This window comes from Onychostruthus taczanowskii, unplaced genomic scaffold (assembly GCF_017590055.1).
Source record: "Onychostruthus taczanowskii isolate IOZ18803 unplaced genomic scaffold, ASM1759005v1 scaffold219, whole genome shotgun sequence".
In the NCBI taxonomy this organism is placed as follows: Eukaryota; Metazoa; Chordata; class Aves; order Passeriformes; family Passeridae; genus Onychostruthus; species Onychostruthus taczanowskii.
This window is the reverse complement of record NW_024499451.1, coordinates 112385-137913: the sequence shown is the minus strand read 5'-3', so window position 1 is coordinate 137913 and position 25529 is coordinate 112385. Positions and strand designations below refer to the sequence as shown.

At 37.9% G+C, this 25529-nt stretch overlaps 1 protein-coding gene across 4 annotated transcripts in view; it reads right to left on the bottom strand.

The window, feature by feature from the left end:
* Nucleotides 1-25529, bottom strand: part of LRRC2 (leucine rich repeat containing 2) — a 120230-nt gene that overhangs the window by 75517 nt on the left and 19184 nt on the right. For all 4 annotated transcript variants that reach the window (XM_041404691.1, XM_041404690.1, XM_041404693.1 and 1 more), the window contains exons 3-4: nt 21868-22078; nt 8256-8412 (exon numbers count right to left, since the gene is read on the bottom strand). In XM_041404691.1, the coding sequence (XP_041260625.1) occupies nt 8256-8412; nt 21868-22078 (368 nt within the window). The remainder of the gene's footprint in view (nt 1-8255; nt 8413-21867; nt 22079-25529) is intronic.

Genomic DNA, 25529 nt, shown 5'->3' with positions numbered 1-25529 from the left:
CATTTTTTCCAGTCTCTGCTGACAAAATAAAAATTCCCCTCCTTAAATGGTCCTAATAGACTTATTTTGCGTCTGTTCTCATCTAGAATTACAGGATAGTCCTCCTGTGACTACTAGATTTGGAATTTCATTTATTTCATTTTTTGCATTTAATGATCTCTGACATGCTGCACGAAAACAGAATACATGATCTTGAGCTCAGCAACTGTGAATTTAATCTCTATTTTTTAGAAGCCTATCTGCTCATCAGTCTTACCATATTTCCACCTGTTTTGCAGACACAACACACAGAAAAACTGTGTCAGAAAATTTCAGAAACCCTGTTCCTGAAAATTGCTTAAGTGATAAAGTCAAGACCAATCCTTGAGAAAATCTACAAATTACCTTCTTCATGACCAACACCTTCTCTTTCTAAATAAACACATTTTTGCCTCTGGTTTAACAAGTCTTTTGCTCATTTTACAATTGCGGCATCAAAGTCCATTCCATTAGAGTCAAACACCCATTTTCCATAGTTCTCTTATCAAACCTGTCAGGGAATACCAGGTAGACAAGATTTACTGCTTGAAGCTCAGTCATATTTTCGAAAGATAGAAACCAAATGAGTTGGGAACAACTTGCTTTTTCTTTATAAATTTTTTTATTCCAACCTTGTTTCCATTCAGCATCACATCTCTAATGACTCCTTCAGTTAATTAACTGTTTAAAATTTTTGTAACAAACAATATAGATAAGGCTGCATGAACTGTCAGAATGGTAATCCAGATTACAGAGTGAAACCTGCTAGGCAAACTTTGTGACTATAAAAAACATCCATGAAAACTAAAGATTCTCAAATCCTGTGGCTTGATCAAAGGAGCACAAAATTTTGGAGGAATGAATCCCAAAATAGTCTTCAAATACCACAGACACTGTCATTTGGATAAGGGGGAATAGGGGTGGTAAAGCAGTATGGACTTTCACAATCCTGAGACCTGCATGTAGGGGTTTATTAATGTCTTTTTAGTGCAGAAGTTCTCCACCATCTTTGGTAGGGTGCCCAGTAAAATCAAAATTAATGAGCATGTAATACAGCCATTGAGGCACTTTAGGAGGAGAGGGAGGAGGTGACATCCCTTCATGACTGCACAAATGCAAAACAGGATTTGACTCCCATACATGTTACTTATACATTCATATAATAGTCAAGCACAACTTCTGAATTAAAAATAGCAATAGCAAAATCATTGCTGTACAATACTCTTTTTAACTATGCTTAATGTTGCTGAATTTTCATTCTATAAAATATGTAAATTCTGGAATTAAACAGCTAACATCTCTCTGTTTTCCATGGAGAGGCAGCAAAAGCCAAAATTAAATCCACGGTCTCCCCAGAATTTCCAAAATTTATTTTTTAGGTGGGAGATCCAGTGTAATAGTTGTTACATTTATCCACAGTTAAAATTTTTTATTCATTTTTAAAAACCTGAATTCATAATTAAATTCTGTAATTTCTTATGAGCAATGCAGCATTCTAGTAATGCTAGTACAAATTCACCTTTTACATAAGCTTACATTAGTGGTTCTAACAAAGTCTCAGAGACAAAATATAGATGAGGTTACAGAATGTCTTTATTATCTGAGGATCCTATTCAATGCAAAAGTAGATCCATTTGTAAAACGCTGGACAAATTTTTACATTATCTGCAAGTATAGAATCATTGAATTACAGAATGGCTTGAGTTGCAAGGGACCTTATAGATCATCTAATTCCATTTCTTCTGCCTTGGGCAAAGTCACCTTTAACTAGACCAGGGTTCTCAAAGCCCCATCCAGTCTGGTCTTGAACACTTCCAGGGATAGGTCATCCACAACTTATCTGGCCAACCTGTTTAATTGCCTGATCACCCTCAGAGGAAAGAATATCTAATATCTAAACTAAACATACCCGCTTCAAGTTTATGGCCTTTTGTAATTACCCTTTGTCCTGTTACTACATGCCCTTGTAAGCAGCCATTCAGTTATTTTTACAGGCCTCCTTCAGGTGCTGAAAAGCCACAGTAAGGTCACACCAGAGCTTTTTTTCCTACAGGCTGAACAAGCTCATTTCTCTCAGCCTGTCATCATAGGAGAGACCCTCCATCCCTCTAATCACCCTTGCGTCTCACCTCTGGACTCACTCCCACAGTCCATGTCCTTCCTGCGCTGGGACCCCAGAATTGGACGTAGGATTCCAGGTGAGCTCTCACAAGAGCAGAGCTGAGGGGCAGAATCCCCTCCCTCCCCTGCTGCCCAGCCACCAGCACCCCCAAGTCCTTCTCCCCAGGGCTGCTCTCCATCTGCTCATCCCCAGCCTGTGCTGACACCAGAGTGTGCCTCAACCCAAGCACAGTACCTGGTACTTGGTGTTGTTAAACCTCATGAGATTCACATGATTCTTTTCATCCTGTCTACTTTCTTCTAAAATGGGCACAACATTTCCCATCTTTCAGTCACCTAGGACTTTACCTGACTGACATAACTTTTCCAGTGTCACAGAGTGACTTAGTGGCTACAGCAGGCAGCTCCCTCAAGCCTCTCAGATGCATCTCATCAGTTCCTGTAGGCATGTCTATATTCAGGCTCCTCAGGTTGTCATGAACCTGATCTTGTTTACAGTGCAAGCGACTTAACTCCCCCAGTCCCTGCCTTCAGTGCATTCCGTTCAGGAAGTGTGAGAAGAGAGGCTGCCATTGAAAACTATGTCCAAAATGTCCTCATAAAAACAGTCAACTTGCAACACCAGTGTTTAATACTGTCTCTCAAAGGGAGGATATAAATGAAATTTTCCTGTGTTTCATACAAGATTGACCTGTTGGAAAAATAACACTGAATACTGAATAAATGACAAAGGTAATTGATGAGTTTGCAGTTCCTCAGAATAGGCATTAAAGATGAGAATATGTATTTTCTTCTTGGAAACTCAAAGCACATTGGCAATCTCATTAATAGAAAAAGCTATTTTAGGTATCAAGAAGTCACTTTAAATTCTATTACTAGTAGTTTTCCCTTCTGAGTTCTAGAAAATTGGATTAATGATATGAACAAAGGAAATTTTATACTGTGCAGTAGAAAAGAGACAAAAATTCACTGTGATTTCTTAATAAAGTACGCACCAAAAGTAGTTATTTTTAATCCTAAATATTTGGAAAATCAGAAATGGAAGAGGACACAGTACAAGTATTTTGTTAACAGCTCTTTGAGAAGTATAATTTGTGGAACAAAAAAATCCTAGTATAACCTTACAGTTCCAAAGCCAGCTCAAAGGCTTTGGAAACATATGAAACTTCAGTTCACTACTTCCTATGTGAATATGAGAATATAATGTTGGATAGTTTTGTTTATAGCAATTACTGATGTAGTAGCACTGCTTTACATATAGCAATTGCACTGCAGCCACAGAGTCTAAGCCAAAGCTGTAATCTCACTCAGAAGACAAAGAAAATCCCCTGGCTACAGGCCATTCATTATTTTTTCTCTGTTATTCCTTAGCAAACCATTTTAAGACAGACAACTCCATTCTACAGTTTTCTTTCCTTTTCTTTTTTTTTTTACAATTCTGATTAAAATATTTATTATTACACAAAAACTATCAAATCAAAAGTATTCTCAGCTGTCTTCTTTTACAAATAAGTTCTTGTTCATGTACACATGTGACTATGAAAATGCAATATGAAATATCTGATAATAGATTCAACTCTTTCTTCTCTCTGATTCAGGGTGGAGCATTGTCTTCTAAATCTAGTAAAACAGGAATATGAAAATCAATGTTCCAGAAGTCCAGAAAATTCTACTGCAGCAATAATTCTTTTCATTGAAAATACTCTTATCACCTGATGCTCTCTCATACATTTACCTCTTGGAGAATCCGAAGTTTACATAATATGCCTCACCAGGTTATCCTGTGCTGGATGATTTGTTGATCTAAAGTTGACTTCAATTCTGTCTGAAGATTAAAGACTCAACAAGATGTATGTCACTGCCAACATCAACTATCTGTCATTGCTCTCAAGTACATTTGAGCTGTGTATTTACCTAGTTATTGCTGTTTTGTAAGCAGAAAACAAAATGATGTATACCTTAGCACTTATCCTGTCCGGACACCTTGCCTTCTGATTTAACACTAAGTCCTCACTCTTTGCTTAGAGCTCCCAAATCAAACCCACACCAATAATTTTCCTTGTGAAAATTTAGTAGCTAAATTGACTTATATATAAGTATACTTAAAATATCAAAGTTTTCATTCAGAAGCAGTATTCAAAAACTTCAAAATATCCAAGACCTTCCATAATATTGTCTTATGAAAATAATTAACATTTCCAATACTCATTAATATTTGTCTCTGTATGTACATATTGTACATTAAATAAAAGCACAGCTATTTGACGTTTGCGTGCGTATCCCTTTACATGCAAACAAAGAGAGCATTACAAAAATTAAGACAAAGCTTCTCTGTAATTTATGTCATAACAAAAAGAGCCGTTCCAGTGCCTTACTAACAGAAGAGCTATCAACACACAACATTCAATAACACTGAAAAACATCAGGAAGTTTTGACAAAAAAGTGCTGAACAGTTCAGGTACAGAGTCTTGGAGTGGATTTTTGTATTATTTCATCTTAGACTACATGTGTGATTATGCATTATTTTCTGGATAAGCTAGAATTGCTACTGGGATATAGAACTATATATAATTACATACATATATATATATATATATATAATATATATGTATGTATGTATAAGTAGTATCTATAGCTTAGCAAACTCTATGTTTCCACTGAGGAGTTATTACATTTAATGAATCTTAAAAAACAAAATTTCTGAACAAAAGTTCCCGAGTAAAAGGAGTATGGTGAGTCCTTTAACACCAAGTCTGAGGGAAGCCCTACAACAAAGCATTTTCTAACATTCTCTGGCCCTTCCAGGCAAACATTTTCATAAAAAAAAAAAAAACAGCAACAAAAGTATTGAAATAAATAAATCATAGGCATAAGATAGCGAGATAAACATATTGGAGGGCAAGTGAATAAGTGGGATTTACATAAAAGATACTGATGAGCAGAAATCCCATCATATTAATGCAGTTGAAAGAACACTGATTGCTGCTAGAGAGACCTTTTTCCTTGTTTCCCAAAAAGGATCTGATAAATGCTCTACATTACGTTTTACTAGAACAATCTACTTGTCCCCTGAACATCAGTGGTGTTCCCCAGGGCTCAGTGTTGGAGTCAGCCTTCTTTAGAGTCTGTATTACAGAATCACAGACTCACTGGGCTGGAAGAGACCTTCAGGATCATTAAGTCCAACCCAGATCATCAAGTCCAATCCAAAGATCATTGAGTCCAACCCAAAGTCACTATTTTTGATCTGGATGTGGAGATCAAGTGTCCCCTAAGTCACTTTCGAAACAACACTAAGCTGGGTGGGAAGATTGATCTACTAGAGGGTAGGAAAGAGATTCAGAGTCATTTGAACCAGGTGGACAATGGACCAAGGACAATTATATGAGCCAGGTCCTGTCCTTGGGTCACAATAGCTTCAGACAGCACTACAGGTTTAGGGAAAAGTAGCAGGAAAGCAGCCTGGCAGAAAAGGACCTGGGGATGCTGGTTGAAAGCCAGTCGAACATGGTCCAGCAGTGTGCCCAGGTGGCCAAGAAGGCCAAAGACATCCTGACCTCTATCAAAAATAGTGTGGCCAGCAGGACCAAGGAAGTTATTTTCCTATTGTACTCAACACTGGTGAGACAACACCTCAAATCCTGTGTTAGTTCTGGGCTAAAATTTTGCAGCAGATAGGAGGGGACATTCCTAACACCCAGAGGTTATTCTATACCACCTCACAGAGTTTTTCAGGGGTAGGAAAAGGGGTCCCTTCTGGTCAAGTAAGTGCAGTTGGCTGTCACTGCTTTGCTCTGTAAATGACATTCTAGCTGTTTCTAGTAAATTGTTCTTATCACAACCCATGATCTTTACATTTTGTACCTCAAATTTTCCTCTCCACATGGCTGAAACGGGAAGGGAGAGGGAGACAGGAATGAATGCTTCAGTGGGACCATTAAATTGAGGAATACCATTTCTAACCCACAACAGCCCCAGACACTGAGGTGATGCAGATTGTCCAGAGAAGGGCAACAGAGCTGGAGAGCACAAATTTTATGTGGAGCAGCTGAGGAAGCTGGTATTGCTGATCCTGGAGAAAAGCAAGGGGAATTTATTGCTCTCTACAACTGCCTGAGAAGCAGGGTGTAGTAAGGTGAGGGTTAATCTCTTCTCCCATGGGAAAACTGGGAAAAGTGAAAGGATGAGAGGAAATTACCTCAAATTGCACAAGGAGAGTTCTAGGATATTAGAGAAAATATTCTTCACTGAAACGTTGGCCAGACATTGGAACAGGACACCCAAATAAGAGGTAAAATTACCATCCTTGAAAATCCTAAAAAAAAATGTGCATGTGTGTGTGTGCCACTTAAGGACATAGAGATGAACACAGTGGGGATAGGTTTATGGTTGGCCTCAATGACCTTAGAGGCCTTTTCCAATTTTAACAATTCTGTGATTCTGAGATCTGTGTTCATGCTTTTATTGTGGAAACAGATTTTAATAGCACTAGTGGTGGGTTTTTTCCTTAGGGATCATTTTCATTAACAATACATAACATTATAAGAATAAATAAAAATTTTCCTGCTTCTACCTGCCTTGATTGTTAAGCAACAACCCATTTAAACCCTCTATTTAATGGTTTAGGGTAGTGTCTGGCAGGAAACTAGCAGCCTTTCCCCTTTCTTCCATGCTATTTCCACTTTCTTCCAAAGTGTTTGTCCATTAAACTCACTGATCTGTCTGAGTTCTGCAGTCAAAGTGCTGATAAAACAGTGTTCATTTTATGTCCATTATCTCCTGCTTGTGTCTTGTTTATGATCTGTTAGTGTGTTTAGATGCCAGGCTGAAATTATAAAATAGATCTTGATGTCTATGTAAAATTTTCTTTCTAAAATATAGTGCTAGTAAATAAATCAAAAGCATGAGCATTACTTGACTAATAGAACACTAAAAGTAGAAAGTTCTAGCTCAGATTTCTGTGTTTCAAATGCTCCTCCTCTTCCTGTTTTTCTTAGTTAACTTTTGATATCAGGGGAAGTCAAAGTTTTAGTCTTTAAGCTGCTATCTCACTGTACATAAGGAATGGCACTCATGGGAAAAGCTTAGGACTACTATATTTAAAATCAAAGGCTGAGGGATTAGTACACCTACATGCATAAGCTTGACACCGGTGAGCCCGCAATGAGCCCATTTTCTTCAGCTTTCAAACATGCCACCTTTTATAGCTATATTTTTTCCTTGTAAGAGCAGCAAATCCCTCTCAATACCAATACAATGTGTCAAACAAGATTTCTATTGTAAGACCTAAAAACAGAGGAGAGGCAAGCATTAAAATCATTGTTATGCAGCTTAAAATGGCAAGGGCCAAAGTATTTAGGCATTGAGAATTTGTTTCCCTAAAACTTATAACACCAGGTTGAGTAATTTAGTTTAGATATCACAAAGAAATTCTTCACTGTAAGGGTGTTGAATCACTGGCACATGTTGCCCAGAAAAGTGGTGGAAGCACCATCCCTGGAAACATTCAAGGCTGGGTTGGCAGGGGCTCTGAGCAACCTGGTCTAATGAAAGGTGCCCCTGCCCACAGCAGTGGGTTTGGAACTAGAAGATCTTTAAGGTCCCTTCCAATTCAAAATTTGCTATGAATCAATTACTCTATTATATATCTCTTTAATAAATTAATTACTGGACTCTTAAAAAAATTAAAATGTATATTTTTGCACGATTCTATTTTTCATTCCTTTTTCCCACAATCTTATGTTTCAATTTATCTTGTTTGAGGCATAAAACTCTGTAATATTTCTATTTTTCTTAATCTGTAAGAAATATAAAACACCACCTGTTTCCAGAAACAACTCTCCATCTGCATGAATACAGGCAATAACTGCCTTATAATCAGATAACAAAAATGTGCTAACTTTTTCTCATACTATATTCATGGCTCTCAATGCAATTTTGCAGGTATAATTAAAGCCAGAGAGATATAAAAATGTAGTGGAGACTGTTTAGTGTAAACAAGGAAGACAATTATCATTAACAAGTAAATTAACAAGAATATCCATGGATGCTCATTTCCTTGCAATAGAGTTAAATGGTAAGAGTGTAAATATCTGAATATCTTGGGCCAACTCACCAATCTCCACTGGAAGGTGGTTGATTTGATTTTTTGACAATTCCAGTACTCTCAGATCTTGAAATAGTGCAAGGTAGGCTGGAATGGTCTGTATCAATGTATTGTACACATGCCATTCTTTCAGATAGGCCTGTTCTTTCAGAGAATCTGGAAGTTCCTGTAAATGAAACAAGAACAAGTAAATAGAAAGCATGAACTTAGAATTTTGTTATCCTGTTTCCAAATAGGGAGCAAAATGCACTTTGCCTTAATTATCTTGATGTAAATAGTAGTTTGCCAAAGCCTTACAGAAGCTGTCTGCTTTTGAGGAGCACTGCAGCTGTCTTCATCACATATTCATTTTTTTAACTCCTAATGAAATTATTTGCTCTAAAACAGAAACCTATTTGAAGAACTCAATCTGTTTGGTGTCTCACACATTATTTCATTTTTCCAGATGGAGGATTTCTTTAAAACACATTTCAGTGCTTTAATTCACACATCAAGATGTAGTAAAATGCAGCACAGAACAGGAGAGTGCATAGAGAATATCTAAATAGGGTTTGCTAAGAAAAAAAAAATAGGAGTGATTTTGTTCTGAATGCCTGCCAGTGTTTCAAAACTTGTTTTCCAAGAGGGAACAGAAACCATTTCAGATACTATAATCACATATCACTTGGCTTAACTTCCTAAGATGTTGTAGCAATGTTAAAAAAAATTAGAGGATTTTCTTAGAAATTTATTTTAAAATTGAAAAAACAAAATTGAATTTTAAATAGTCTGCATTTGCAAGTAACTTTTTATTTAGTCATGCAGAATCCTTTGCTTTCAAAATTCAAAATAATTTTGAAATTTCCTATAATTTCTGAGTTATTTTCAGATTATTCTATTTAACAAAAGTCTTCAATATATTAATGAAACCTAAATTTATAAAGCTTTATTTTAGTACAAAGTTGGTTTAATTAATTGGTATTAACTTCAAATGTACAGGTATTTGTTTAATTTATGTCACCAAATTCCTTTAACTTGAAACAGACAAAAATCAATTCCAAAAGTTGAAGGTCAAATAATTTAACTCCCTCTTTCTTAAGCATTGTGTAATTTACCAGTCTGTCCTAGGTCTTATAACACTGTTACATGGCAACATGTGGAATAAATAATCTGGAAGAGGTTCTGCCACTAACTTTGCTCTGTATTAAGAGATGTGAGAGTTTTGGCCTTTGATTCTTTTATTAATTTCAGATTTCTTTTCCTGTGCGTGAAGAATACGCCACAGTAGGAATTACTGGTTTTTATAAAAAGGATATTGTCCTCTTCTTTTTTTTTTCTTCTAGATTTCATAGCTCTCCCAAGAAATTTGCAAGAATGTTGCATTTAATTTTTTTTTTTTATTAAGGCTGAACTTCTGGATTAGCAATTGTGTTACTCAACTCTTAGTTAAATTAAAACATCTAACTGTAATTATAGATATGATGGACTGTTGATCAGAAGCCATTTTTTGGTTGTTATTGCCTCTCATTTCAGTTATTTTCAAATTTACACACATGCAGACATAAAACCTATGGTTTTTTTGTTCTGGCTTGCTACTTTCCCTTCCATATTTGCTACAGATAATTTCATTTCTTACTTCACCTTCTGATTAGGTGTATGTGTGTATTGCATTGTGATCCATCTTCTGTATTTGTCAGTTTATGACAAAAAAATAAAATGCCTCAAATGCCTCAGGGCTGGTGGTGAGAAATCTCTCCAAATTTGTGGAATTAGTTACTATTTCTCATCTTCAGTACTGCACAATTTTCTGCAGCAAAATAAAATAACAGAGAACAACAGCAAATGCAATTAGTGTTCTCCTTCCTATCTTTAAAGAATGGAAAATTCAGCACAGAAGAGATAGTATTTAGCTGGAGTGTTACAGATGTCTCTGTAGGGAAGAACCATGATTCAGAGAGAGAGATGAATAACCATATTGGAGGGGAAAAGACACCTATATTAACAGACACTATTTTCCACTCTATTTCTCCACACTGCAGGTCAGTCTCTGCTTTTCTATTGACCTAATGGATTTTTTCACTTTATTGTCACAACACACCATCTCCAGCTCTTTGGTGGCAAATACAGCCCTTTGTCCTCTGAAGACAACAGCCATGCTCTTCTCCCACACTGAAGGGAGAAGAAAAAAATTCTCCTTGATACATTCAAAACAGTGCAGCACACAAGGTTCTCTACCAGATCATGATCAAACTCATTCACCATTTTAGAAAAATTAAGCCAAAATACAAAAAAAATATTATTAATCCATAAAGACTTTTTTAAAATCTTTATGTCTGTGTTAAGACTTGTTTAGAGCACCAGGATATTCCTGTGCAGCAACAGAAATACATTTAGACACTATTTTATAGGAATAGTAGATTCCATTCTTCTACCAACTGCCAACTTGCTTTCCTTTCTTGTGAATATATCTTTATATCATATGATCATATTTACAATTTGCAAATACAAGAATGCAAATACTTTGTTACTATGTTCCTTTTCAATATTTTCCATTTTAAAATGCATTTATGTTTGTGTTGCTAAAACGTAAATTGATGTGATATTTTGCTGCATTACAAACTAGGTAGGAATGGGAACTGAAACTTCCACAAGCTTTATGTTTGCTTTACTCTTTGATTCTCTTGTGTTCTTTTGTAATCTTCTGCTGCCATGCTAAAGCTGGCAGCCTGCTGATAAATTGCTGCATGAAGATTGACACTTGGAGGATAGCCAGTCTTTTGCCTTTAACAGCAAAACAATACCTTAAACTTGTTTGATTTTTGGAAGAGAAAAAAGTTTTAAAAGGAAATAAATAACAAACATACAACCATTGCTGATTATAGTATCTCTAATTAGGACAGAATTCACCTGCTAGGCCTCAGCCTGAACTAAAACTGTGATCAAAGCTCTAAATTTGGTTTCTTTTCCAGCTCCAGCTTTTATCTGTAATGGGCCAAAATAAAATTTTGGATCCAAATCTCCCACTGTTCTAAAAAAATTTGAAGCTAGTTCCAGGCACTCCCTGTGGCAGGTCCCCAGCACAACACTGACACTGTCCCCGTGGCCCTCCCCGTTGTGTGTTTTGTGTAAAAGGCTGATCCACACAAGCATTCTTTGATTAATTTACAGTTCCGCACAGAAAGACTTGCTGTGTGGAACCTTAACAGGGCAGTTCTATCAACAAGTAGTTTATCCTTCTGAGATCTGGACATCACTCCACAGCCACTGGCTGCTCTGGGTGGTGGCACCCCAAGTGGCTGAAGGCAGGCAGGGCTGAGCTCAGCAGGGCCACAAGCGCTGGGGCTCTGTGGGAGGGGATGGTTTAGGTCAGCTGGAGCCTCTGTGTGGAGAAAGCAGGGTCTGCCTTATGCCAGGCATCGCTACTTCCAGCTGGGTCCATCCAGTCCCAGGCAGCTCTGTGCATCCCACCCTGCTGTTATAAGGATGCTGGGGTGTGGCCCATCATCACAGCAGCACATTCCAGGGCCCTTTGCGATGCAGGAGTCTCATGGTGCCTGGAGACCAGTGTTACGTGGGGCCACGCCCTGACCCTGAGGTTACTTAAAGAGCACTAAGGCCTGGAGTGCTCAATCTCAGGAGAACACTTCCCTCAGGATGTAGCATCTCCCCTGAATGCCTCAGTGGCAGAAACTGCCAAAGAGGTACAGGGTGAAGGACTGGGGGGATGGGACAACCAACTCCTCTTCCTCCTCCTCCTCTTCCTCCTCTTCATCTTTTTCCTCCTACCCACTGGTGGGCCCCATGCAGCTATAGGCAGCACTGCAGACAGAGGAGCGCTGTGTGCGTCCCTCCACTGAAGCTCAAGAGATGTCCAAGGCAGCAGCTTCTGACTTCATCAAGCAGATGACAGCAGCAGAGGCAGAGAGCCAGGGAGCTGCTGCACACTGCCCCTGCTGCCCACGCCCCAGCTCCTCGCCGAACCCTCTGGAAGCCCACACCCTCTGCAGGCAATGGGCAGGGGCAGCAACAGGGTGAGTCCTGGAAGTACCAGAGACCAAGAAGGTCTTGGTAGAGGAGAGGGAATGCTTGAAACTCTATGACATCCAACACTTCTTTCAAGCGGAACACAATGAAAACCAAAGTTGGAGTGCTAGAAAAGAGTCCCTGCCCCTCACACATCAGGCATGGTCAGAGTACTGGGATTTTAACAATGGAGTATCCCACCTCAGCAGTCCACCTCTAAGAACCAGAGAAATGGACCCAATGTGGACCCTGTTTTATGAGCCTCCCTGGATGGCTGAAATGATGGGTATGAGAATGACAGCACTATACAAAGCAGCAGACAGAGAGAGCCAGGAATCTGCAATTCACAGGCCCTGCTGGTCACATCCCAGCTCCTCCACATCAAGCCAGATGGAAGCCCATGCCCTCAGCAGGCAGCAAGTAGGACCAGCAGCAGGGGCACTCCTGTCAGCAACAGCAGCCAAGGCAGACGCCTTGGCTAAGAGGGAGAAATGCTGGGAAGATAACAGAGATCACAAGCTGTCCCAAGAAGAGGACAGCACAGACAAAAACTGGAGTGCCGAGGAAGAAAGTCTTTCCATGTCCCGTCCGCATGAGGCAAAGGAAGAGCCCTGGGACAGTCAACTACACACACCCACAAGCACCAAATTGGATCTGCCAAGGTGGATCCATAACAGGCCTTCTTATGACCTGGATCTGCTGTCTGGCTTGGACGAAGCCATGGATTGGGAGGAAGAAATTTTTCTCAACTTTGAAGGAGATGACATGTGGGATATGAGGGAAAGAATCCCTTCCAAAGAGAACACTTTCTGGGAGGAAGAGTTGGTGGCATGCAACAGGAAGTCATTTGAGGGCATCCTATGCATGTCTGCACCTACAGCTGTCCCCACACAACAGGCCTCCCTCTTCAGGAGGGCACTTGGTGCTCTGTGCAAGTTGTCCCAGTGCCCTTGCATCACAAGACAGCCAGAACTATAGCATCCCACTGCCAGCGTCAGGTGGACCTCTGGAGATGGCAGCTGGCCCTAAGCCTGTACAGAGTCCCTGTAAAATCCCAGAAGATAAGGGATTAATATGTATGTCTCAAGCACCTATATACAGATGGATAGCTGTAGATCCAGTCACATATTTTAGTAATAAAAGATAAGAATTGTTGATAATAACCAAGAATTTTTGGTAATAACATGCCATGGGAAAGAATAGGCTTGGCTGGAGAAGGCAGCCATGAAGTAGGCTGTGCTGGCCCAGGTAGAGCAGCACTTTTCCAGGACAAACATGCTTGTTGTAGCTTCCAGAGATAACCACAGCGCAGTGCCACCTAAGCACACAAACAAGACCCAGATGCAACATTTGACTGTAGGGGGATATTAAGGCCACCCAAAACCCCAAAAGTCTTCCAAGAAATGCATTTCCAGAAATGTCTGAAAGAATGGACTGTTCGTGATGACAAATTTGCATGGCAAGTGAAACACCTGTCTTCAGGGCAGGAAAACCTCTCTATAAAAAGTACCTCCAGTCAAGTCCAGGGGGAATTTCTCATGTGATATGAGACTTGTGGGAAAAGGAGATAGTTGTTTCTACTCACTCTCCTTGTAACTATTCTGTTTGGCCAGTAAAAAAGCAAAACAGGGATTGACCATGAATTATGGAAAATTAAATGCTAATACTGCACCTTTAACAGCAGCAGTACCTAACACTGCTGAGTTAATTGCCATAATAAAGGAAGCTCATCCAAGTTTAGCTATCACCAATGTGAAAGATATGTACTTTAAGGTTCCATTTCAAGAGAGCCATTGGAATTGTTTTGCCTTCACATGAAAGGACATGCGATACACTTTCACCAAATACTGCAGTGAGACTAGGACTCTTCCATGCTAGCGCATTTTACTCTAGCCCAAAAATTATCTACAATCCCAGTATATGAGGGATAATAATATGTTGATGATCTATTGATTAGGGGTCCAGACACAAATAAAGTGGGAAATATTCAAAACTATATTATTGAGCACCTTGAAGATGTAGGTTTAAAAGATCCCAGAGGATAAAATTCAGTGCCCTGCTTCAGAGAAAAAAATCTTGGGAAGGGAAGTGCTGTTTGTGTCCCTGCTGAGACATTAACCTCAGTGTAGCAAGTAACAGTGCCACAAATAAAAAAGGAGCAAGGCCACCTGAGAAGCTCTTCCCATAGCCTGTCATCTCTGAACTTCTATCCCAATATGCTACCCTTTGACAAAGCACTGAGGGATGTTACCACTCCCAAGCACATACCCCGCAGGCCTAATTTGAGACTTTTTAACCCGTAGCTTGACTTTGGGCCCAGTTCCTGGAAATCAAGGTGCACTGGACCCATATCCAACTGGCAGCGTTTGTGCAATCCCTCACACCCACTGCCTGTTAAAGACTATTTTGCTCCCAGAGTCTTCCTAAATATAGTTGGTGGATTGTAATGACACCTGGATTTGCAAGATAAGGAACTGTCTTGTACCATTTGGATTAGCTCTGAGATTTAAGATACACCTTATATAGTTATCAGACCACATCAAGGGGTGATAAAAAAACAACATGACAAATGCATACATCAAGCAATTGGACAAAGTACGCCTCTGAAGAACTAAAATAACAAGTCAAACAAGTATCAAAAAAGGCTTTACAAGATCAATTACTTAAAGAACAAGATGTATGTGGAATGTTAGATTTAGCCAACACAGAATGTTGTATAACCATTCATTATGCCTCTACTTCCATTAAGGAAGAGTGAGATGACATGAAAGAAATAACTGGCTAAACTGCAGAATTGTTTCAATCCATGAAGCCAAATGACTGGTTTAATGGTTGGAGCCCATGTAGACATCCTGGTTGATGTCTACACTCTGATCATTAGAACTCCTTAGGGAGGGGCTCTTGGTTACTGCAACATCTTGGAATGACGTTGTTAACAGGATTTATTTTCTAAATTATTGGAATGGTAATTGTTTCATACATGATTCATTGCATTGTCTCTTCTGCTTCGCTCTTCTTTTCTCCCTCTGCATGGTATGTTCACATCACCACCATGGATGAAGACTATGATCAAAGACTGTGACCACCAATCAAAATTTAAGTAACAAGGTGGTGTAAGGAAAGGCTTAATAACATTTTCAGCATATACTTTAAACAAGCACTCAGTGGTAGCTATCTTCTGCTTGTAGTAGCTCCTCTATCTCTTTATCTCTCTCTGCCTCCTCCCCACCTCAGGCTTTTTTCCCCATACTCTTAATAAATTTGGTACACAAAGTGAAATTGTTGCTATTGTACCAGTATTTGTTGTCATTTGCACCTTAATTTGGGCAGAGCAATTTAATATCAAATTGTAACAGTAATTTACTGATAAAATTCTGTGAGGTTTTTTGGACCCTCTGACTTTTGTCATTCCTTTCAACCATGAGCATTTACAAATCTCTGGTGGGACATCACACTCCCAAGTAAGCAGCGCTGGGGACTTTTTTGTGGACATGTCAATCAAACAGGATGATTTGCCAACCCTGCTTACTTGCACCTATTGCTGCTTTAGAGAACGAGGAAAGCAGGCAAGGCCCATGCCAACAGGCAGAGCAGGAGAGCCCCCATGCTTCTCTTCTGTGGGCCAAGCAGAGACCCTGCCCTCAGCCTTTCCCATGCCTCTTGCACTCCAGCTCCTGGCTGGCTGGAACCCAGAAGCAAAGAGGGATTACATCTGGCAGTGCCACCAGGCTAAACATTCCCCAGGTGTTTTGGGTCACTGGTTGGTTGGTGGACCTGGCAGTGTTAGGTTAATGGCTGGAATCAATGAACTTTCAGATGTCTTTTCAAACATTACTGATTCTATGATTGTGTGGAATATAGTATGTTGTGAGGCCACCTTCAATAAATGTGGTCATGTCTGAGTCAGGAATGTCTTTTTTTGTTTGGTGGGTTGTTTGGTTTTTTTTGTTTTGTTTTGTTTTGGTTTTTTTGTTATGGTTTGGTTTGGGTTTTTTGGGTTTTTTGTGTGTGTATGTGTGGTTTTTTGTTTGTTTGTTTCTTTCTTTCTTTGTTTTGGTTGGTTGGTTGGTTGGTTTTTTGGGTTTGGTGGGGGGTTTTTTTGGTTTTTTGTGGGTTTTATTTTGTTTGTTTTTTTTTTTTTTTTTTTTTGTTTGTTTTGGTTTTGGTTTGGTTTGGTTTGTTTGGTTGGTTGGTTTTGGGTTTGGTTTTTTTTTTTTTGGGGGGGGTGTTTGTTTTTGGTTTGTTTGGTTTTTTGTTTTTTTTTTTCCAGGGGGAAATCTCTGGGGAAATCTCTGGAATTTACATAAGTGCAAGAGAGATTTTCCCTGTCCATTCAATGCAGCAATGCTTTTTTTACCCTTTATAAGAAATAAATCAGTGTGAGAAATAGTTGGGAATAACAAATGGAAATTCTCTGTTGTCAGTGAAAATACATATTATGTTAGACAATAAAATTGTGAGAATAACAAGTATACATACATAGTACACTTAACAAGTATACAATACAAGTATAGTAATTTGCTGCCTTGTTTTATGAGGAAATTAAATGAAGAAAATCATTATTTGTGAGTAAAGAATTTTACCACCACTCCCTTACTTACACCTCTGACATTAAAGTTTTTTAAAGTAGGTATGCATCCAGATCCTCTGCTTAGGAAAAGCAGCATAGCCAAGAGCAGTCCTACTCTGTATTTGAGGAGCATCATCAGCTTTCCCCTGCCAATACTGATATCACAACATTTAAAAATTTGTTTATCCTGAATGTTTTGTGAAAAATATTTAAAATTCACTGATTCACTAGAGAATAAACATTCATTAATTAACAGCAGAAAGTAAACACTCAGAGGAGAAAAACAGAGTTAAAGTGATTTAATGTAAAAATTTGTATGAATATTCATGGAATTATTTTGCCTCAGTTTCTAGTTCTAATGGTGCTGTTTCTCTGAAGAACTAATTTAATTGAGTAGATACATGTTTATGTGTACAGAAGTTCTCAAGTGTTCCAATTGTGCTTTTTTTTCCTAGGCATCCAATTCAAACACAAAATTCAAATATCCATAATGCATATATATATATATATATATATATATATATATATATATATATGTGTGTGTGTGTGTGTGTGTGTGTGTGTATATGTATATATACATAGTATATATACATATATTTCACAGTGTGTTTGCCTGTAAAACTCCTCAATAAGTAATTTTATTTTTCTGAAACATACCTTGGAAACCTGAAATTACTTGTGGCACAGCACACCATTCTCATGCTTTCAAAGTCCCAAGTGTTTTGCAAACACAGGACGATTTAGGAGATTCACTGCTGGGGCAATACAACTGGATTCTGCCCCTCTTTTATTAAAAGAGAAAAAGAAGAGAAAACCTATCTGATTTTATTCACAATATCAGATTGTGATTCTGTGATTATGAGACCAGACCATTTTTTACAGTATACTCTTTTCTTTCCTAACTGCAAATACTGATTCATTACTGTCCCCAGCTGGCAGAAATGCACACCCATGGGAGGTAGACACTTGAGTCGCAGAACCACAGAATCACAGAATTAACTAGCTTGGAAAAGGCCTTTGAGATCATCGAATCCATCCTATGACCTAACACCACCTTGTCAAACCATGGCACCAAGTACCACATCCACTCTTTTCTTAAATACCTTCAGGGACAGTGATTCCACAAACTCCCTGGGCAACCAATTCCAATGCCCAATCACTCTTTCTGTGAAGAAAGTGTCCAGCCTAAAATATTTGTCCGGTATGTAAAAGGGAGACAAGGATCCCTGAACCTTAAGGATGTTGTCAAACAGCCCCAGCCAGATGGAGCTTTGACAGACAAAGGTGAGACTATTTCATAAATGTAGTTATCAACCACTGCCCATAGGCTGAAGCTAACTACATGGACAGACATGGACAAACCACAGCTCAAGTTACAAAATGTCTTCCAGATTCAGAGGGACTTAAATAAGGATCTGCATAAAGAGAAAAAAATAATTTCAGAATTTATATACTGAAAAATTAAGTTCAAGTCTCTTTAGCTACTACTTTTGCCTCCTTGTCTAACCTAGTATTTTTTTTGTGTGAGATTTTTACTTTTGTGTGAGCTACACAGGACACTGTAGTGTGTCATTTACTCTTGCAATCTAAAATTTTCTCCTTTTGTTTTCCTGGAATCAAAATAGTTTTCATTCCTGTACTTATCCCTTGCAAGGCATGCCCAGTGCTAGCTGTATCATGTTTTAAGACTGTTATTCTTGCATCTAAGAAAACCTGATTTGTGCTCGATTCTTCTTATTTTCAGTCTCTTTTCACTGACGTCACTGTCACTCTAGCTTTGTTAAAAGCACAAACTGCACTGCTCCCATGTCTACTTTAACATTGTGTCATAATTCCTTGGCTTTAAATCCATAAATCACTCACTCTAGTCATCCTCTTCACAGAAATAAATGCCTTTAAGGAGGCCCGCAGTCATGAAAACTAAAAGTAGAAATATACCAGAAAGTGTTAAAGGCTAATTATTACAAAATTATTACCATTTTTTCCCTTACTATTTTGTTGCTGTCAAAGAGCTTTATCTTTTCTCAGATGTGTTAAAATAATTACTTTACAAGGAACAGTGGGTCTCCACTTATAAAAATACATTATCATATCAATTATATTTGAGAGGTTGGGAAAAAGTGGAGCAAAGTCTCAAAGGAAGGAATTCCTAATAGGAATTCAAAAGATGTGATCTTCTTTGATTTTCACCTTTACTAAGGTTCTCAGAAGTGGGTCTGATATCATTTTCAAAAAGGCACAATCCAGATTATTTTCAAAACATTTACCCAAGTTTTCCCAAACTCTTCTGGCTGGGTGAATATCGTTAGGTATCCACAAGTGCTTTGGCTGTGCAGGGTACCCAGAGAGATAAGGAGAAACCATTTTGTCCAGGTGCCAGATAGTCTCATGGGGTTTCTGCTGAAGCACAGCCAAAGGCAATGGCTCCATCCCTCCACTGCTAGATTAATAGTTTGTCTGAATGAACTTAAGGGTCTTCTCCAGACTAAACAATTCTATGATTCCATCATAGAGTGTTTTGCAAATCCATTTTTTAACCTCCTACTCAACACAAAATCAGTAAGCCAGATGCTACATGAATATGGAGCACAAAGCAGCAGCTTCTTTCTAACCGGGCTACATTTTTACCATCTAGACAGCCTGGGCACTCTGACACTGAGGTCTATGAAAAAGATGTGTTAAAGCCACATCCCTATGCTAGGGATTACTCCTCTGTGTAACTTAGCTTCTCAGCATCCATAAAAAGAAATGGTACAAGCAAGCCTTGTTCTCAAAATTAAACCTCTAAGTCACACCAACAACCTGCTCAGATTTAGCTATCAACTGTCTAGAGGATATATTACTGCTTCATAGATGAGAGAAAAGGGGAAACATAATAGAAATACTTATCAGCTAAAGGGAAGATAAAAGATTCAGCAGCTCGTCCCCAAATGGATACTTTACAGGACTGTGCTGTTTGCTGCTGCCAATGGTAAGTAGCCAGTCAACAGCAAATCCAGCTTGTTATGTGCCCATAAATCTGCGCAGGTAATCCAACTCTGACTTCTCCAAGTCCCTGAGTGCTTAATCACCGAAACTTTCAACTCATAGGCGTATTTGTGTGCGAAACACATTAAAAAAACCTAAACCACAATTTACACCATCAGCTCCTAGCTACATGACGTACAAACCTCTCTGAGAAAACTGTCATATGTCCACAGATTTCGTTCATGTGCAGATTGCCAGACTGTGCAGCATTGTTTTTATAGTCTGAAAATTCATTTTGCTTAAATGTGAATACTTTCTTTTTGTGAGAAAGCAATAGGAGAAAAGACTATAGTGTCTGATTCTGTCTTTAGTTCAGAAACAACAGTTTGGATTTTAAAAAGCAAAATAATGATTTATATAAGACACAAAAGCTTAACAAAATTGCTGCAGTAAGTGGATATACACTTCCTTCAGAACTTTGTCAAGTGAGTTTTCGCAATTTTAAAATAATTGTCATCTGTTAGAAAATGACATTTCAATTTTGAAGGAGTACTGATCTAAATAAATCAGCTGTGATTGTATTTTTGTCCACAGACATGTGAACTATGTAACAGTTTGTTGTTGAAACAGGAAACCCACTTTCGTAAGGCTAGATCTGGACAATGAGGCTTGATGGCTGTTTGATATGGACACACTGAGCATCTGATAAGATATCAAAACCCATGGCAGTTAGGAATGTACTGCTCAAGGTGGCATAATATAACAGTACATGAGAGTACACCAATTTCTCTTAAATTGGATTTTTCAGAACATCAAATTAAAACTAGATATTCTGGAAAACAGAACAAAACATGTGTGTTTGATTTGGCTTCCTAATATAAAGGATAGCTTATGGTGACAAAGCAAAATTTTAATGGTTTGGCAAAAGGGAATAAGCAACAGAAAAGTTGAATTATGCAGCTCTCGACACCCTGATGCATTAAGGATATTTGCAGGTGCTACTATATCAGAGTCTAAGGGGCTGTAATTTCTCTCTCACTCTTTTTTTTTTTTTCCTAAAAAGTACCTCTAAGGTTTACAATACCCAAAAGAATGCAGTATTTGACAGCACGTCTTACACATCACTTTCAAAATCCCAAGTTCTTGAAACAAGAGATGTGATAGCTCCCCTAAAACCAGTCTTACCAGGTGAATGATTTGAATCAGTTGAAAAAAGAGGCTCCTTAGTAGAGCTGTATAAGAGCCAGCGTTTTCTATAGATGAGAAATTTAAAATATTGTATGTTTATTCAGAAGAAAAGTAAAGCAAGAAAGAAAAATGAAAACTGAAAAAGAAAATACCATCAGATTCAAGATCAAATCTAGGACAAAGTTACACTTCGGGTCAATCAAAAAATAATTCTAGCTTTTTTATCAATGTTTTGACCTTTATTTTTTTTGAATGACAATACTACATGAAATTCAAAATTTCAATTTCACATTATCATTAATAAAGTAATGTTTCTCGAAATACATTTCAGTCAAAGCTTTTACAGCTCCAGAAATCTTCAGACTAACTCACAACTTGCTCAATTTCAAGCCAGCACTAATTCACATCTTTCCTGCAAGCTGCTATTTCACATCAAAAATATCTGCAAGTTAGATGTGTTTTTTTCAGTAAGACCCTTGTGGATTTATGCTAATATTAATTTTAAACTGAGCAGAGCTTGAGAAAGTGTTATCACACCATTAGAGCGATAATACAGATCTCTGATTAGTAGAAGACAGCAATAAGCAAACAAATATTATTTTCATCTCTCTTCACACTTTGGGGAATTTTAGTGAAAAAGAACTTGTGGCAATATTATTGCCCGTACCAAAACTTTTGAGAGGGATGAATTACATGTATGAGCAGAGAATTTAAAATACTCATACCTGAAAACTAAACCACTAGTTCAGGCTGGGGTAGAAAATATTTTGGTCACTTCTAACACTGTGCAAAAGCATCAGTTTCATATTTGCCATAAAAAGAATGGGATTAAAAGATACAGTCTATGAAACCCAAACTCTTCACGGACAGAAACATATTTTCCATTAGATTTACCGTCCACTGCTCTCCAGAAAGCTGAAAAATAAACTTGTTCTGTTCTTTATTTGCTCCATCTGACAAGGCATGACTCTTCTTGAGCTGAGGATTCTTTCCATGGATGTCCAGGTTCTTCTCATTGATGTCTACAAAGCCATTCTTGAGGTATTTTGATTGAGGAATACCTTTCTTACGGCACTCTAGTATCAAATTCCATTCCTGTTTTATCCTGAAATAGTGCCAAAAAATGCTTATGTGAAAAAAATATGGCAGGTAAGTTCTAAAGCTTAATCTGTGTTTGCAAAAGTACTTAACTAAATATAATTATTCATCTAAGGTATTGGCTATTTTTTATATATGAATACTAAGAAAATATGCATTTCCTGGAGTTACGCTAAGGTTTTCTAGACATACAAATAGATTTCAAGTGATCAGGATTTCATTCACTGACTATAAAACAGTAAGATGCAGAGAGTAACAGAAAAGTGGAGACTGAGCAAACTGTAACAGAAAATAGCAAAAATTATATGCTTTATTTTGATAGGATAGGAAATATATTCTCACAGAATAAATTACATGCATAGACAAAATCAAGTACTTGGTGATATAGGAAAACATTTTCTTTGGGAAAAGGTAAGAAGTGCCTTTTTTCCCTGCCCTTTCTTGATCAAGTGTAATGATTTATTTTCATTTTTACACCAATATCTTCTTAGAAAGTAAAGGTTAAAGTTATCATATGACAACTGATTGCAGATTCAGTTTCAGTAACTTCTACATCATCTCCAAGACAAGCTTTTTCTCATAACTTCAGGTACAAATTCAATTTGATATAATTAAGCATTGTCAAGAGCTCAAGTTTTTAGTTAAGAGAGATTTATTTCAGTTTAGTCAATTAAAGAACTGGTTGGTTAACAGAAGCAAGGCTTTCTAACACCAAAACAAGACTCTGGAGGGTCCTGTGTATCATAAATCTGACCTCACACTTTGAATTCTATATCCTGTGGTACATAAAACTCGTTTATGCCATCTCCATCCTCTGAAAGAAACTTTAATCTAAAGCATTGAAGAAAACTGAGAGTTTAAGAACAACATAAAGTTCAGGATTAAGTAGCCTTAGAGAAAGTAAATATGCTATGTCCTAGAAAGAGAAACACATGCAAGATTATAAAGTTCAAATAAGAAGTTACAAAATCTTTACACATATTACCACTTAATTATGGGGTTCTTCTCTACAATGCTAGGATGTAAAAAAAAAAATTGCCACATGAGAGAGAATCATGAAGTAATAGAATTATTTGGGTTGGAAGGGAAGCTGAAGATCATCTGCTTTCAACCCCACTGACTCTGGAGGGACACTGCTCATCACTGGTGGGTGATCATCAGTCATCACCCATCATGGCTGAGTGGCTGCATGCAAAGTGTAGTGGCCAATGGATCAGTGACCAAATGGAGCCTTGGTCATTGATTCATTGGCCACAACACTTTGCATGCCACCACCCAGCCAGGACTTTACCCACTAGACGGTCCACCCCTCAAATCCATGACCCCTTTTCCCCTGTCCACCAATATCATGGCTCCGTCATAAAAGACTCACAGATTTGTCAGGATTAAAACCAGAATGTCAAGTTTTAAGTCACATGCAAGAAACCCACTACAAACTTAGGTGAAAGAAGCTTGTCCCAAAATCTTGTTGAAATAAATTATTTTTGGACATCCATAACAAGGTATGAAGCCACAGTGCAGAGCACTCTTATGGAAATATAGCAGCACAGATTAAAAGTCATATTAAGATGACTTAATGCTATCAAAAAAAGTCTTTAGAGAGCAAAACTGCATGCCCAGATAGAAAGGTATTGAGAGAGTTGTATATATTGTGGCACTTATACTGTGGAAATCTCAGGAGATTTTAGAGAGATTTGGAAGCAGAGAGCACAGCAATGGCAAAGACACAGCACAGTGACACACTGCAGGCACTTTCTACACTTTTGGAAAATACATATAAACATTTATCAGAGGAGCAAGCCTGAAGGACCACTGAAGGAGAGTTTCAAGGAGCAGCACACTATACATGCAACATAAGAGAACTGCAGAAAGCCCCTTCTGTAACAATGACTGCAATTCCTAAGTGACATCTTCTGCAAATATTTCAGGAGGTGAATTAACAGTGAGGTTGGTTAAAAGGTAGCTCACTGGATAAAGTGTTGACAGACTATAGGAAGACAGGACAAACTCAGACTAAGTACATTCTAATGAAAAGACAGTAAGGATGTCTTTGACCCTTATTCAAAAATTACAGAAGTATTTCTGAAAAGATAAAATTGTATTTATCTTCAAATGAAAAAAAAAATAGAGAGAAACATGATCTCTGATAAACACCAAGAAAGAAAATTAATTTACTGCGGGTATGCAAATGTGTAAGAAAAGGATTTTTAGCATATCAGATTAAAGACGATTCAGAGAGATGATGGGAACAATAACTTCTGAAAATACGAAAGGAGCAATAAAGGAATAGTTATAGAAGTTATTGATACCTGCAGAAATGTTACTCATTCTTGGCTTCAGTTTTCATTAGAGATATCAAGATGTACTTCACAAGTCAACATCTGGAAGAATTCCTGGTATTAAAAAGTATCAGTAGGGGAGGTGTGAAAATACTAAAATATATTTGAAATAAATCTCCTAGTTTCTCTCAGTGTCTAGTGCATTGTGGAATGTTTCATACCACAGCAAGCTGCGATTATAAGTGAGTTAAGAAAAAATAGACTGGGCAGACAGAAAAACATTTAGCCAAGGGAGTGCCTAGTGTGGACTAAAGGTGTTAGCACAGTCCACCAACCATTCACAATATCCCCACAAATATTGTCTGAGTTTACTTGATATGACAAAGACAAGAAAAAAGGTTAAAGCAGATACAGATCCTTAGCCCACACTGCAATATGTCATCAAGTTGTGGCTAATATTTCTAAATTTTCAATTACAGAGGGAGAAATATCCAAACATCTGATTTGACCAAGCAGCCCTGCTAAGGGTATCCCCACCAGTTGCAGTCTAGAAGAGCTCAGATGACAGTTTTCCAGATCAGCAGACATGATAGTTCAAAATCATTTCAGAAGCTTTGACACATGAGTCCATTCAAGGTTTAGTTTTGATTTTAACTATTCAATCTGTCATTTGTACTGAAGAAACTGCCAACAAAACTGAGTGTGAATACTGTAATAGCAATATGTTGCTAGGAAAAGCTACCAACCACTATTTCCATGCACATAAGGAAAAATAAATGGTCGCAAAACGCCTACTCATATTTTGTTCCAAAACTTGTGTACCAGTGAGTATAGCTGTATAGATATAAAAGTTCTGTGTGACTAGGAAGTGAAGTGGTGTGGGGAAGGTGTTAACTGAATTTCAAGGAAGAGAAAAAAATTGTCTGAACAATTAAGAGGCAGAAGTCATAAGGACCATAGGATTAAACAAGTAGAATTATTTTTTTTTAAATATTCCAAATTTTACTTACCACTGCTGTTCTGCTCTTTCTCGCATTCTCCAGTCCCTCAGACAGAGTTTTCTGTCCTTCTGTGAAGCTTAATTCTGCATTATTACCCTCTCATTCCCATGGAATTCCTTCATTTTCTATCAAAGCAATAAATATTTCACTCAGTGCATACTTTAGTGCACTGAAAAAA